Below are 15,461 nucleotides of genomic sequence, written 5' to 3' on the forward strand. Positions count from 1 at the left end.
AGAGTGGAAAGGGAGGTGGGGAGAGAAGGCTTCACAAAGAGGTATCAGTCAAGATGAGTGCTGACTGGAGTGGTCTTCAACAGGGTGCATAGGAAACGTATGAATAGGAGCCATCTCTGGGCCTCCATGGTTCTATTGAGGTTGGTGTGTACAGAGTAAGTGAGAAATAGAGAGGAATGAGATTTAAGGTGTAGGTAGAGAACAAATCACAGACAGCCTTGTTTAAATTATTTGCATTTGATGTTAAGAACCTTAAAAAGCACTTGAAGAATTTCAAGCAAAAGAATAGGATCACTGGTGCTATAGGACAGAGAATGGGTTATCGGGGATGGGATGGTAAGTGTCAGCACTGGTGGCAGGAGGATCAGGTAGATGTAACACAACCATCCGTGTGAGTAATGGCACTTGGCAGTCCCAGGGAAAAGGAAGGGGCTACAATTCACAGTGCTTAGCATCTCACCGTAAAGGTGGATGACGATGAGGTGATTCTTCGCATTAGCACTTCCAGGCTCAGGAACTTAGAATCAGCATCTCACTGTGTCATCAGTCCATTACCAAGCTTTATTTTTCTCCATGAAATCTCCTAATTTCACTCCTTCTGTCCAATCTAGCCCAAATCCACATTGCTAATACTGAAGTTAATGTCAGGGTCTCCTAACTGGTCCTGCTGTCTCTGGATTACTGAGTCAACTCTGTTACCACCTTCTTATCTCAGAGCCCCTCAAGCTTAGGTGCTCACTCTTGTATGGACCAGGCAGTCTCCTCGAGGGCTATCTCCTCACTGCCCCTAATTTCCCCCCTACTCTCTCCTGTATGTATCAGATACTTCTTCCTTCCTCATTAAAGTTTTTCCCCAAAAAATCTAATTTCCCTAAGTCTTTCTGAAGCCCGTATTATATAGGATGTATCTGGAACTTTTTAGTATAAAATATTTTTTTAACAGCAAGTAGTATTTGTGGATCCCTAGTATGGGTTGGCAGGGTAGGTAAAAACACTGGCTTTTGGGGGACATTTTAGTTTCTCAATAAGTAACAAAATAGAGTATTGTTAGTCATTCACTATTTCATCACATTTTCATATTTTTATGCCTTTTTTGTATTTTTGTTTTTAAAATTATTTACTTGTAGTTAAAATATTTCTGTATTTGCATTTGAAATATTTCATTATATATTTTGTTCATATTCATTTTTGTATTTGTATTTCCACTCAAGAGAGTGAGAGCAGTGGCCTGGAATCTCTTTCCTTGCCACTATAAATAATATTTTGCCTATTGTCGAAACATACATGACACCAGCCTCACTCCCCTTGATTAAAACAAAATAGTGGAAATGCCAGCTGTAGAGTCATAAAAGCTACCCTTTTGACTGTGTAGCCAGCCCATTCAGTCTGTTGGAAGGAAAGCCCTCAGCTTCCTTTACATGGTCTTCACAGACAGGAAGTGATACCCAGTGTGAACCGTCATTTGAATGTGGACCAATTTGAATCAGTTGGGCACCAAATGCAAATTTGCAAGGATTCAGAAGGATGAGGGTGTGAGCCTCATTGTACTCGTTCTGCAGCACTCTCTTCGGACAGAGGGGATAATGGAGGTGATATTCTCCCATTATCTTCAGGAGCATTTTACCTGTCTCATTTGGAGGGATGCATTAGACAAGTTCAGAATGTAAAGTAGAAGTATAGGATGGTTTTTAGTAAGATGTCTTAAACTCTTTGGAAGAGTAATCTTACTGGTTTGACCTCCCACCTATTCCTCATCCCAACATAAACAGATTGCTTTTTTTGTAGTGAAATGAATCTACTTTAACAATAGAGTGTTTTAGGAATTATCTATTTGAACTTTGTTCCAGTTGCTGACACTCCTTTTCTCCTACCACTGATGTCACCCGACCACTTCACTGCTTTCTCTCCTTTCATGGTTGTATCTTGATTTCATTATATCAATGATAGTACACCCCATATTTTTTTATGAAAGCTTCTTAATTCTTCATGTTTCATGCCAGCTTTGTGTGTGTGTGTGTGTTAATATTCTGAAAAAGCTAAGTTTTCCCATTGCCAAAAGCTCATCATTCTAAAAGTCAGAGTCCAGAAAAGCAGATCCTGTCATTCGACACCACCTGCATCACTAGCTGTTCATTTCCTGTTTCTCTTGCTTTTCCAAAGTCACAATACTAAAATAAGAAACAAAGATAATATTTATGTACCCAAAGTTCTTGGATCTTACACGCAACTTTGCAATACCTAGAAGTTCAGTCCTCATTTATTTTTATTAAAATTTTTTTTTCACATAATAATCAATAGAAATTGGTACTGGTCAGTGGATTTGTCAAGTCTGCAGCAATTTTCCAATTCCTAATGTCTTATTTTAACTTACTTATTTTAAGTTTTGTTTTAAGAAAGTAGATTCTGAACACTGAGTCATCCTGTGTAGTTGTTACATTTAATCCTTTGTCTCACAAAGTAAACTGTAAATTTCTCAAGAATATGTGTTTCTATCATTAGGTATTTCTAATACAGTAGTTCTATATAATAGGGAGCAATAAAGGATAGTTTTTCATGATTGGCTGTTTTTTCAATCATGCGGTCATTCATTCAACAAATACTTAATGATGTATCCTTGGGCTCTGTCATCACTGGAGAGTACTTGTTTACTGTCAATAAGAAGTAATGTTATCATTTTTGTTTTGTATTTCTCTGTTTATACCTATGGAACAACTCCTTTAATTCTAATAACAAGGCTACACAAACCACTTAATTCTAGTAAAATTGTCAGAGCTGCCTACAATGGCATTAGCTGCTACATCTTAACACTGGGGATAAATACTCCTGTAGATATTCCACAGCTGCTCTAAAGTTTAATTTATACAATGTGCCTATCAGGATGCTTTCAGCTGCATTTCATAGAAAACCCCACTCTGACCAACTCCAACCATAAGGACATACAGTGTGTGGCATGACTGAGTTCTTGAGTTGGGCAGCTCCAGGAATTAGCGATTGCACAGCCACATGGCGTTATTAAGGACCCGCCATCATTTTGCCCCCTTGGCTCCAATGTCCATAGCTCAGCTTATCCAGAGGGTAATTTCAGGGGTCAGAGGCCTTTTACTTTTTTTTTTTTTAATTTTTGTTTTATTAAGGTATCACAGATGTACACTCTTAGGAAGGTTTCACGTGAAAAACCTTGTGGTTACTACATTCACCCACATTATCAAGTCCCTGCCACACCCCACTGAAGTCACTGTCCATCAGTGTAGTAAGATGCCACAGTTACTACTTGTCTTCTCTGTGCTACACCGTCTACCCCGTGACCCCCACACTCCATGTATACCAATCATAATGCCCCTCAATCCCATTCTCCCTCCCTCCTCCCCCACCCTCCCCCATCCCTCTCCTTTGGTAACCCCTAGTCCCTTCTTGGAGTCTGTGAGTCAGCTGCTGTTTTGTTCCTTCAGTTTTGCTTTGTTGTTATACTCCACAAATGAGGGAAATCATTTGGCACTTGTCTTTCTCTACCTGAATTATTTCACTGAGCATAATACCCTCTAGATCCATCCATGTTGTTGCAAATGGTAGGATTTGTTTTCTTCTCATGGCTGAATAGTATTTCATTGTGTATATGTACCACCTCTTCATTATCCATTCAGCTACTGATGGACACTTATGTTGTTTCAATATCTTGGCTATTGTAAATAGAGCTGCAATAAACATAGGGGTGCATATGTCTTTTTGAATCTGAGATCTTGCTTTCTTTCGGTAAATTCTTATGAGTGGAATTACGGGGTTAAATGGTATTCCTATTTTTAGTTTTTGGATGAACCTCCATATTACTTTCCACAGTGGTTAAACTAATTTACATTCCCACCAGCAGTGTAGGAGGGTTCCCCTTTCTCTGCATCCTTGCCAGCATTTGTTGTTCTTAGTCTTTTCAATGTTGGTCATCCTAACTGGTGTGAGGTGATATCTCATTGTGGTTTTAATTTGCATTTCCCTAATAATTAGTGATGTGGAGCATCTTTTCATGTGCCTGTTGGACATCTGAATTTCTTCTTTGGAGAAGTGTCTATTCTGATCCCCCACCCATTTTTTAATAGGGTTATCTGCTTTTTGGGTTTGAGGCATGTGGGTGCTTTATATATTTTGGATTTTAACCCCTTTTCAGATATGTCATTTACAAATATGCTGCAGGATGCCTTTTTGTTCTGCTGATGGTGTCCTTCACTGTACAGAAGCTTTTTGGTTTGATATAGTACCATTTGTTCATTTTTGCTTTTGTTTCCCTTGCCTGAGGAGATGTTTTCAGGAAAAAGTTCATGTTTATATTCAGGAGATTTTTGACTATATTTTCTTCTAAGTGTTTTATGGTTTCACAACTTACATTTAGGTCTTTGATTGATTTCGAGTTTACTTTTGTGTCTGAAGATACAGTAATCCAATTTCATTCTCTTACATGTAACTGTCCAGTTTTGCCAACACCAGTTGTTGAAGGGGATGTCACTTCCCCATTGTATATCCATGGTTCCTTTATTGTATATTAATTAACCATATATGGTTGGGTTTATATCTGGGCTCTCTGTTCTGTTCCATTGATCTACGGATCTGTTCTTCTGCCAGTACAACATTGTCTTGATTACTGTGGCATTGTAGTAGAGCTTGAAGTCAGGGAGTATAATCCCCCCAGCTTTATTCTTCCATCTCAGGATTGCTTTGGCTGTTGGGGTCTTTTGTGGTTATATATGAGTTTTAAAAGTATTTGATCTAGCTATTTGAAGAGTGCCATTGGTATTTTGATAGGGATTGCATGGTATCTGTAGATTGCTTTAGGCAGGATGGCCATTTTGACAATATTAATCCTTCTGTCCATTAGCATGGGATGTATTTCCATTTGCTGGTATCATCTTTAATTTCTTTTATGAATGTCTTGTAGTTTTCAGGGTATAGGTCTCTTACTTCCTTGGTTAGGTTTATTCCTAGGTATTTATTCTTTTTGATGCAATTGTGAATGGAATCGTATTCCTGATTTCTCTTTCTGCTAGTTCATCATTAGTGTATAGGAATGCAACAGATTTCTGTGTATTAATTTTGTATCCTGCAACTTTGCTGAATTCACTTATTAGATATACCAGTTTCAGGGTGAATTCTTTTGGGCTTTTTATGTATAATATTATGTCATTTGCAAACAGTGACAGTTTGATTTCTTCCTTACCAGTATGCCTTTTGTTTCTTTGTGTTGTCTGATTGCCATGGCTAGGACCTCCAGAACTATGTTGAATAAAAGTGGAGAGAGTGGGCATCCCTGTCTTGTTCCCTATCTTAAGGGAAAAACTTTCAGCTTCTCACTGTTAAGCATGATGTTGGCTGTGGGTCTGTCGTATATCACCTTTATTATGTTGAGGTGCTTGCCCTCTAAGCCCATTTTGTTAAGAATTTTTATCATGAATGGATGTTGGATTTTGTCAAATGCTTTTTCAGCATCTGTGGAGATGATCATGTGGTTTTTGTCCTTCTTTTTGTTGCTGTTGTGTATGATGTTGATGGATTTTCAAATATTGTACCATCCTTGCATTCCTGGAATAAATCCTACTTGATCATGATGGATGATATTTTTTATGTATTTTTTAATTCAATATGCTAATATTAAGTTGAGTATTTTTGCATCTATGTTATGCTCCTTCTTTCATTGATTCTTTCTATTGTTTTATTCCTCTTGATTTTATTTATTTCTTCTAAAATAGTCCCTCCTTCTACTGATTTTGGGCCTCATTTATTCTTCTTTGTCTAGTTTCGTTAATTGTGAGTTTAGACTCTTCATTTGGGATTGTTCTTCTTTCCTGATGTAGGCCTGTTTTGCACTATACTTCCCTCTTCGTATAGCCTTCGCTGTGTCCCACAGATTTTTGTGGTGTTGAATTATTGTTGTCATTTGTCTCCATATATTGCTTGATCTCTCTTTTTATTTGGTCATTGATCCATTGATTATTTAGGAGCATGTTTTTAAGTTCTATGTGTTTGTGAGCTTTTTTTTTCTTTGTGTAATTTCTAGTTTCATACCTTTGTAGTCTGATAAGCTGGTTGGTACAATTTGAATATTTTTTATTTACTGAGGCTCTTTTTGTGGCCTAGTATACAATCTATTCTTGAAAATGTGCCATGTGCACTTGAGAAGAATGTATATCCTGCTTCTTTTGGGTGGAGTGTTCTATAGATATGTGATAGGTCCATCTATTCTAATGTATTGTTCAGTGCCTCTGTCTCCTTATTTTCTGTCTGGTTGATGTGTCCTTTCAAATGAGTGGTGTGTTGAAGTCTCCTAAAATGAATTCATTGCATTCTATTTCCCCTTTAATTCTGTTAGTATTTGTTTCACATATGTAGGTGCTTCTATGTTGGGTGCATATATATTTATAATGACTGTATCCTCTTGTTGGACAGACCCCTTTATCATTATGTAATGTCCTTTTTTGTCTCTCATTACTTTCTTTGTTTTAAAGTCTAGCTTGTGTGATACAAGTACTGCAACTCCTGCTTTTTTCTCCTTATGAGTTGTATGAAATTCCTTTTTCCATCCCTTCACTTTTAGTCTGTGTATGTCTTTGGGTTTGAAGTGAGTCTCTTGTGGGCAGCATATAAATGGGTATTGTTTTTTTTATCCATTTATTTACTCTATTTATTTTGATTGGTGCATTCAGTCCATTTACATTTACGGTGATTATCAATAGTTATGTACTTATTGCCATTTCAGGGTTTAGATTCATGGTTACCAAAGATTCAAGGGTAACTTCTTTACTATCTAACAGTCTAACTTGACTCACTTATTATGCTATTAGAAACACAATCTAAAAGTTCTTTTTATTTTTTTCCTCCTTTTCTTCCTCCTACATTCTTTATATATTAGGTATCATATTCTGTATTCTTTGTCTATCCCTTGACTGACTTTGTGGTAGTTGATTTGATTTGCATGTGCTTAGTAATTGTTCTACTTTCTTTACTGTGGTTTTATTTCCTCTGGTGATAGCTATTTAGCCTTAGGAACACTTCCATCTATAGAGTCCCTCCAAATACATGGTTTGTGGGAGGTAAATTCTCTAAGCTTTTGCCTATCTGGAAATTGTTTAATCCCTCCTTCAAATTTTAATTATAGTCTTTCCAGGTGGAGTATTCTTGGTTCAAGACCCTTCTATTTTATTGCATTAAAAATATCATGCCACTCTGTTCTGGACTGTAAGGTTTCTGTTGTGAAGTCTGATGATAGCCTGTTGGTTTTTCCTTTGCATGTAATCTTTTTTCTTTCTCTGGCTGCTTTTAATACTCTGTCCTTATCCTTGATCTTTTCCATTTTTAATTATTATATGTCTTGGTGTTGTCTTCTTTGTGTCTCTTGTGTTGGGAGATCTGTGCACCTCCATGGCCTGAGGGAGTATCTCCTTCCCCAGATTGGGGAAGTTCTCAGCAATTACCTCCTCAGTGACACTTTCTATCCCTTTTTCTCTCTTCTTCTTCTGGAAATTGCGAATATTGCTCTGTTTGGATAGGTCACACAGTTCCCTCAATATTCTTTCATTCCTAGAGATCCTTTTTTCTCTCTGTGCCTCAACTTTTTGTATTCCTATTCTCTAATATCTATTTCATTTACCATCTCTTCTAATTAATCTAATCTGCTTTAAAACCCTCCATTGTATGTTTCATTTCAGGAACTGTATTCTTCAACATTTTTATCTCATTCTTGAATTTCCTCCTAAGTTCTTGAATATTTTTCTGTAGCTCTGTGTGTATGTTTATGATTTTTATTTTGAAGTCTCTTTCAGGAAGATTGAGGAGTTCAGTTTGACTTGGCCCTCTTTCTGGTGTTTGTGGGATTTTGAGTTGAAGCAGGTTCTTTTGACATTTCATATTTGTAGGTTGTGCCTTTTAGTTCCTAGAAGCTCTGCTCTGTGGAGCTGCTCAGCCCCAGGAGCAGTAGAGGTGGCAGTTGCAGCAAGGGCGCTGGTGCCTATCAAGAGGAAAGATCTCTTTCCTGCTTCCTTGCTGTAGTACCTGCCTCCACTGCCAGGTCCAGTGAGTCTAGCATGCAGGGAGAGGCCTCTAATATTTGCACTTGTAGCTGCTGCAGACAGGGCTACCCTTTCACTGGCCTGGCGCAATGGTGGGGGCATCTGGTTTGTGAGCTGGTGCCAGCCTGGAGGAAGGTGTAGTAGGCTGAGTATCACAGTGGGAGGCCTCATAGATCATAGCCAGCCAGGGGAATGGAGTGCCTGAAGCTCGTGAAAGTTCCCAATCTACTGGGCTGAGTGCACCTGGACAACTTTGTCCACCTGTCTTTTCTCCTGAGCAGCAAGCTCTGTGCAATCCTTGTCCCTTTAGCAGTCCTCTTGCTGTTAGGATGTCTCTCAACCTGCCTGCCTTTCTTCTGTCCCAGAGCAGCCAGTTTTGGGTATGTGTTTTCCATAACCGGCTGGAATGTCAGTCTCTCCATGTATTCAAACTGTCTTAGCTTTACAAGCCCAGTAATCTCCAGAGCACCATGGAATGTAGGTTCATGTTCCCAGAGCAGATCTCCATGGCTGGGTATTCAGCAGTCCTAGGCCTCCACTCCCTGCCTGCTCGATTTCTCTTCCTCCCTCCAGTGAGCTGGGGTTGGGGGAGGGCTTGGGTCTCTCTGGAACATGGCTTTGCTACTTTACCCTTTTTTTGAGGTCTGCTGTTTTCCTCAGATGTAAGCAGTCTTCTGCAGCCATCTTTCCTGTTTTTCTTTCCTGATTAGATGTATTTGCTGTATTTTCATATTATAAGTTGTTTGGGGAAGAGGTTTCTGTCTTACCTCTGACACTGCCATCTTTAAGCCTCTCCTGGCCTTTTACTTTCTTGTTCATATCCTACAGAAGGGAGTGAGCCATCTCCCTAAGCATGGAATATGCCCACTGAGGCTCATAGCACCATCCTTGGACTAATAAATCAACAGGGGCAGGCACCCACTGGTTGGTGTAAACTTAAAATTAAATTTGCCCCTTGGGGCTTAATTGCATTTCTGGACACAATCAGAGTCCCATTAGGAAGAAGAAAGGTAGAAATGGGTTTTGGAGAAGGAACCAACAGAGATCATTGCAGTATCAAAAGTAACATGGCTTCTCACGGGGGGGAAAAAAAAGACCTCATATTTAGCATCAACTTTTGATGGCAAAATGTTTTAGATGACTAGTGGAAGTATTTATTTATTGCCGAAACTACAGAACTTTGAGTTTCAGTGAAAACCTGGAGTCATTTTCTCCATCATCATTAACGCCTAAGTGCCCAATCTTTGAAACTTCTTGGTGACCCAGTGCTAACATGATGCCTTCAGAATTGAGTAGCTTAATTTGTAACATGGACAAGAATTTTAATTGAGCTGCATTTGCATCTGTTGAAAACATGGTAATTAGGTATGTCTTAATTGCAGAATGACTGTGCTGCATTAAAGAGAAATAAGAAGCTTCATGTTATACCTTCCTTAAAAAGAAACTTAAAAGTATCAGTCTTTATCAGTAATCACATGGGAAGGCAGCTGGTAATTTAGTGCATTGAACACAGTTAAAATAAGCAGAAGTGTTAGTCAAAAACAGAAATTTCTATTTGTTTAGAAGGAAATAATCATCTTTCTTTGTGTAGGCTATCTGGAGAAGGAAAGCAAATAATCTCTAAAGATGAGCAAAATTAAAGAATAAAATGTAAAATTTATATAGCACTTAAAATAGTAAATTGTCTAAATATAGGTTTATGATTAGTTCTTGCTTTGTAATGTACTGTATGAACACAATAGATCAAGCCATTTACTGCTGATATATTGCCAGTATTTTTCTTACTTGAAAAATTGTTCATGTAGAATTTTAAAATATTTTCTTAGTTTAAGGGAATAAGAATATTTTATGTACCTTATTATAAAGCTGGTAAAATGTACAAAGATTGGTTTTAAAGCTTAAAAAAACCTGACTAGTATATCAGTGACCTTGAAAGTATATATTTATAACATATATACATGCATGTATATATATATTTTTAAAAATTAAGCATGTGTAACCAATTTATATAAGCACTTAAAAACCACGGTAATTTTGTATAGGTAGGAAAAGGGTAAAGTGAGAGATTCTTGTTTTTCTCTATCAAAAAGTTTTATAGAGTTTGAAGCATATATAATGTGATATTCTGAAAGAACATCTTATGTTTGTACATATGAAGCCACATATTGCTAAATATTTTTAATTGGTTGGCTTTCAAAGGGATTAGTTAAACAGTACATCCCAGAAGAGTTTCTGTGATAATGTATTATCTAAATTAGAATGTTCAGAATAAGCATAAAGAATTCTCCAATATGCAAGTATTGTTTTACAACAGTCCACTTGCTTGGGGCAGGAAACTAAGCTAGGATTTTTTATTTTATAAAATGAGGTTACAAAGTTAATAAATAATTTAATACCAATATACTCTGTTTCACCCAATTTAGAAAATAAGTTGTATTACATACACCAGAAAATTATTGTGAATATGAAAAGAATTGGCAACAAATGTGACTTCAGCATATAGTTAGTTGCGAAGGCACTGCCTTTATTCTGTTAGCGAGCCAAGACCAGACATATGCCCCTTGTACTTGTGCCAAAACTGTTAGGCAGAAAACTAGCAGAATTGCTCCTGATACTTCCATTCATGATTTATGATAATGGTTGCTGTGGAAGACAGAGTCATTTACATTTATTGGGCTCATTTTTTGTTTATGGTTTCAGACATTGTAGAGGGTTGTAAAATCCATTTGATGATACATATAGTGCTAACAATAATAGCATAAAAATATACCAGAAACGGATCAGAGCTACAGCATGTACAGTGGGATGGCCTGGTGGGACTGTAGTTGGGGTGTGGCTAATCTTGTCAGGCTGGGTGAGAGAGCCAGCCTTGTTCTGAACTTAGAGGAATGGTGATACCCAGAGATTGAATAAGTTTTTTTGTTTGGGATGAAGTCATGAATCAGGTTTGCCAGTAGTCTTTCATTTGTGAGCAGCTGCTCTCTGCCCAGCAGTCCTTGGTTAGAAGCTTGGAGGATGGGAGACTGCAGTGTAATTATATCTTATATGAGAAATGCGGTAATAACAGTTTGCACCAAGAGCTTTGGAAGTGTAGTAAAAGGAGCTTTGTGGTTGGGAATTTCAGAAAATTCACTAGCATCCATTCATCTGGCTTGGGCAAACCAACAGACTTAGGTCTTGTAGCTTCCAGATGTCTTAAGAATTGTTTTATGATGATTAGGTCAATTATCTCAAAGTGGAGGCCGCAGTCGTTTCCCAAAGGGTTGAAGCAATGGTCAGCAATCAGAGCAAATGGATCAGACAAGATGGTGCAGCCTTGCCCAAGTTATGTTCATATTCTCTTGGAGGCCTCTCATTGGAAAAGGCTACACGTAATCAGCAAGCCATTGGGTTAGTTGGTCAGGATATTCTTCCCCACTCTGTGTAGAACACAAAAAATTGCAGCCTTACCTCAGCATTTATTTGTAAGGCTATAGATTCACCAGCAGTGTCCATTTGAAAGCTGTAACTGGCTTTCTCTAAGAAACCTAAACAATTCCTGTTGACATATTAGTTGGCAGAGAGGAAGAGAAGAAATTATTTTTAAAGTCTCCCACATCCCTGGTAGGAGAAGAGTAGCTCACAATTAGATAACTCAGTACACAGGGAGGCCAACCATCCTATGGTTATTTCTGTGGTTGCGAGCCAGCCCTGGAGTCACTGTGCACATTTGATCTAGCTTCTCAAGTGATTGCATTCATATGAGCCACAAGTCACAGCCGTAAACCACCACACAGGATTGACAATAGGATTCTGAAATGCAATGCTGACTTGCTGGAATTATCTTCTGGGCAGACTGTGTCATGACTGAATGATAGATGATCCAGATACGTGCTGTATGGAGCGTGGAATTGAGCAGTCACAAATAAAGCTGATCGCAGAAATACATGAAGGTCTTGCTGAAGTACAACTATACAGGCTACAGTAGTAGAAAGAGCCCAAACTGGGTGCATGCTGGTCCCAGACCTCTCTGTTTCCTCAGCAAGAAATGGAAGCAGTTGGTGTAAATGACCTCCAAAGTACCTTCTGGATTTAGAAGCAATGATGATTTTATTCTTTGGCTATACCTAAGGCATGACCTGCTGAGATGGGAAATATGTTGGCTTATATATTTAACCAAATGTGTCAACAAAAAAAGTTCTACACCTTTTTTTGTATTGTGCTGAATAGCTGGCACTTAAAAAAAAAAAGAACTGTATGAGGTGGCCATGCCATCATTTGACAATATACCTTCCCAGCTTTGTGAGGACTTCATAGCAAAATGCTAAGATACTAAAATCGTTTTAACTGGTCCCATTGTACTCTTGATATTGTGTATTGCTAACTCAAGTGCCCCTTGGTGGTGGGGAAGCAGGACTGAATTTCATGTGAAGATATTTTAGCTAGATTTGAAGATCAGTTCTTTGTGAAAGATTGGGAAGGGGCCTAAGTATTCTATTTGGTTCTGTGTTAGAAAAAGCTCAAAAACACTGATTCATGCTTAATTTATTGATGCCCGGGAAAAAAAAGGACCTTGGAATCCAAGGGGTTACCTAAAGCTCCAAAAGTTCTTGTTATATTTGGAAGATACCTTAGGCAATCAATCTCAGAAATGATTTATGAAAATGACTGTTAATGTATGCATCTTCTTAATATAGAAATTCTTGAAGTTCTTTTGATACATGGAAACCTACAACAGTTACTTGTCATTCTTTGTAATGCAAAACACTTGAAAGTGTGTCTAGCCACCCTTGGACCATACACTTACTACGTGTTGATTCAAAGGATGTAATACTATCACTATGTAGCTCTTTCATCCGCAGAGTTTAAAGGTGTGTGACGTTACTGATTTACACATTTTCATGGCTCCATCCACCTTTGTTCACCTGCCATCATGTAGATGGACATGCCAAATTATTTACTATTAGAACATATAGTAGCACTTGCTTGTGATAGTGGCCTTATGTAATGACAATATAAAGGTAAGTTACAGAAGCTGTAAAGATTGAGTCCTTTGTGTGCAGAATCATAAGTGGACGTATTTGGGAGCCGGGGGGAAGAAGTCTCGTGCTTTCATTGGTGTGCATACTCGCTAGTGGATGGCTTGGTTTCACAAATTTGTGAGGGGGCAGAGTGGGTCGCCATTGTCCTTTTCCCAGGAGGAAAGGGAGCACTTGGAAAGGGGCTGCTTGCTTTCTGTTCACTGTGTAAATACTGTACCCGGGATCCTTAGGGATCTGTGCTGTGTGGCAATGGTTGCTGATCACCCCAAAATACACACTTGGTACCCAGGAGGGTGCTCCGAATGAATCAGTGTCAGGCCAGGAACCTGCTTCTCTCTTACTGATGGTACCTCATCTTCATTTCACTAAGACTATGTCTGCAACAAACTCACCCACAAGACACCTGGCATTCTAATTCCACTCAAGAGAACAGCTTTGCAATCCTGGTTGATGGCAGTAGCAAATATAGGAAAGTAAAACCTCACATATATTTTCACCCCTGACTTCTGCTCCTTTGGTTCACCAAATTCCTCATCTTTTCTTCTTTTCCTTCCAAGTGGAAGAAGACACAGAAGAAAGCTCAAGATCAGGGAGAGAATCGGTATCCACAGCCAGCGACCAGCCTTCACATTCTCTGGAGAGACAAATGAATGGAAACCAAGAGAGAGGCGATAAGACTGAGAGGAGAAAGGATAAAGCTGGGAAAGAGAAGAAGAAAGAGAGGGAGAAGGAGAAGGATAAAATGAAAGCTAAGAAAGGAATGCTGAAGGGCTTGGGAGACATGTTCAGGTAAGTCTGGATCCAGCCAGCGCAGATGGCCCCTTAACGTGTGTGAGTGTGCAGAAACAAAAAGTAAGGACTAAGTTGGGAAGACGTCTTTGTGACGTCGACCAAAATGCTTTCCTAATTTCCAGTCTTAGATGCTGCATTTTTCCTTGCTGAAGGATTCCACCTTAGTGTTTTCAGACCATTTTTGCAGCCTTAAGGATGCTGTCTTGCCAACCATGTAAACATCTGCTGAGAGGAAGGGCAAACCTGTGTCTTAGCTGTGCAGAAGAGTGAGAACCCCGGAGACAAAGGGCTGTTATAGCAGTATTTGTTCTTTGTGTGTGTGAACAATGGTTCATTATTTAAATTTCACATAGAGCTCAAGTTACTGGTAGCATTTAAAGGTTCATTAATAACAAGTCTAATAAAAAATACTACAAATAGAGCTTCAATTAAGCTGTGTTGATTAATTTAATACTTATTATTTCAGTCTGTAAAGATTTCATTAAACGTAGTCTCTGGCTGTTTCCTGACAGTTGATTTTGTGTTCCTAAATTATACTCCAGGATTACTTAGCATATCATTCTTTACAAATCACTGCTACACAATAAAAGTGACAGGTTGTTCAGAAGTTGCCCTGAAACTCTCTTATAAATGTTCATCTAAGGTGATTTATAATGTTCAGGTATTTAATGTTAAATATAAAGATTGCTTGATTGTGCCATAAATTAAACTCCTAAACATATCAAGATGATGGTTTAAAATTGAAAACATACAGCATAGCCACTGGACTCTTCAAAAAGCAGTTATCCTACATTACAAATTCCTTCCTTTTAACTTCGTTTTAATTGCAAAATGTGAACAATAGTTCTTATTTTCATAGCATTTTTGTGATTTATGATCCTGAGGTTGACCTTAATAACTCAGAATCGTCAGTAAGTCAAGCCTGCAAAGTTGAAATCTTGCAGCCCAGCCTGCAGGCTACACAGCACAACAGATGTGGTCTATTGATGTCTGATTAAGTTAAGTGCATAGAAGAAGTAAACTATAGATGTAGATAACACAAAGCCCAGTGTATTAGTGTTGATACCAGCTTTAATTTAAATATTGGATTCCCATCTCCAGTGCTGCAGAACAGGGATTTTCATAGTTGTTTATGTACTGTTCCTTCTGATGCATTTTCAGTCAGATCATCTTTCTTCATTATAATTCCATGTCCAAGAACACTTACAGGATGAAATGGCTCTAACTGCCACCTTATTGCAGTTTCTGTGTCAGCCACGGGGCTTTTCATTCCATGTATGTAAGCAGGCGGCTCATAAACTGGCACCTACATAACATACAGAAATAAGGCAGTTGCTCATCAATTAAAATTGAAAGAATTTGTGCTACTGTCTTCTTTAAATTAGAGAATATGAAATGGAAGGGAATCTCCTTTGAGACTTACACATGTCAGCTTGTGGCGTAGCTGAATTTCCAGGGGTTCTCCAGAAGTCTTGCTGGAAGCGAACAGCTTGTTAGTTTTCATTCTTGAGCCAACATTTATCTGATAGATACAGTGCTCAATTCTCATGGCATAAAAATTAAGCAAACTTCTAGTGTGTTTATCAATTATGAACTATTTTAA

At 38.3% G+C, this 15,461-nt stretch overlaps 1 protein-coding gene across 23 annotated transcripts in view; it reads left to right on the top strand.

The window, feature by feature from the left end:
- PARD3 (par-3 family cell polarity regulator) overlaps positions 1-15,461 on the top strand; it is an 804,135-nt gene that overhangs the window by 583,650 nt on the left and 205,024 nt on the right. For all 23 annotated transcript variants that reach the window (XM_037010348.2, XM_037010345.2, XM_037010349.2 and 20 more), the window contains one exon: positions 13,624-13,855. In XM_037010348.2, coding sequence (XP_036866243.1) covers positions 13,624-13,855 — 232 coding nt within the window. The remainder of the gene's footprint in view (positions 1-13,623; positions 13,856-15,461) is intronic.

Source organism: Manis javanica, chromosome 2 (assembly GCF_040802235.1).
Source record: "Manis javanica isolate MJ-LG chromosome 2, MJ_LKY, whole genome shotgun sequence".
Taxonomy (NCBI): Eukaryota; Metazoa; Chordata; class Mammalia; order Pholidota; family Manidae; genus Manis; species Manis javanica.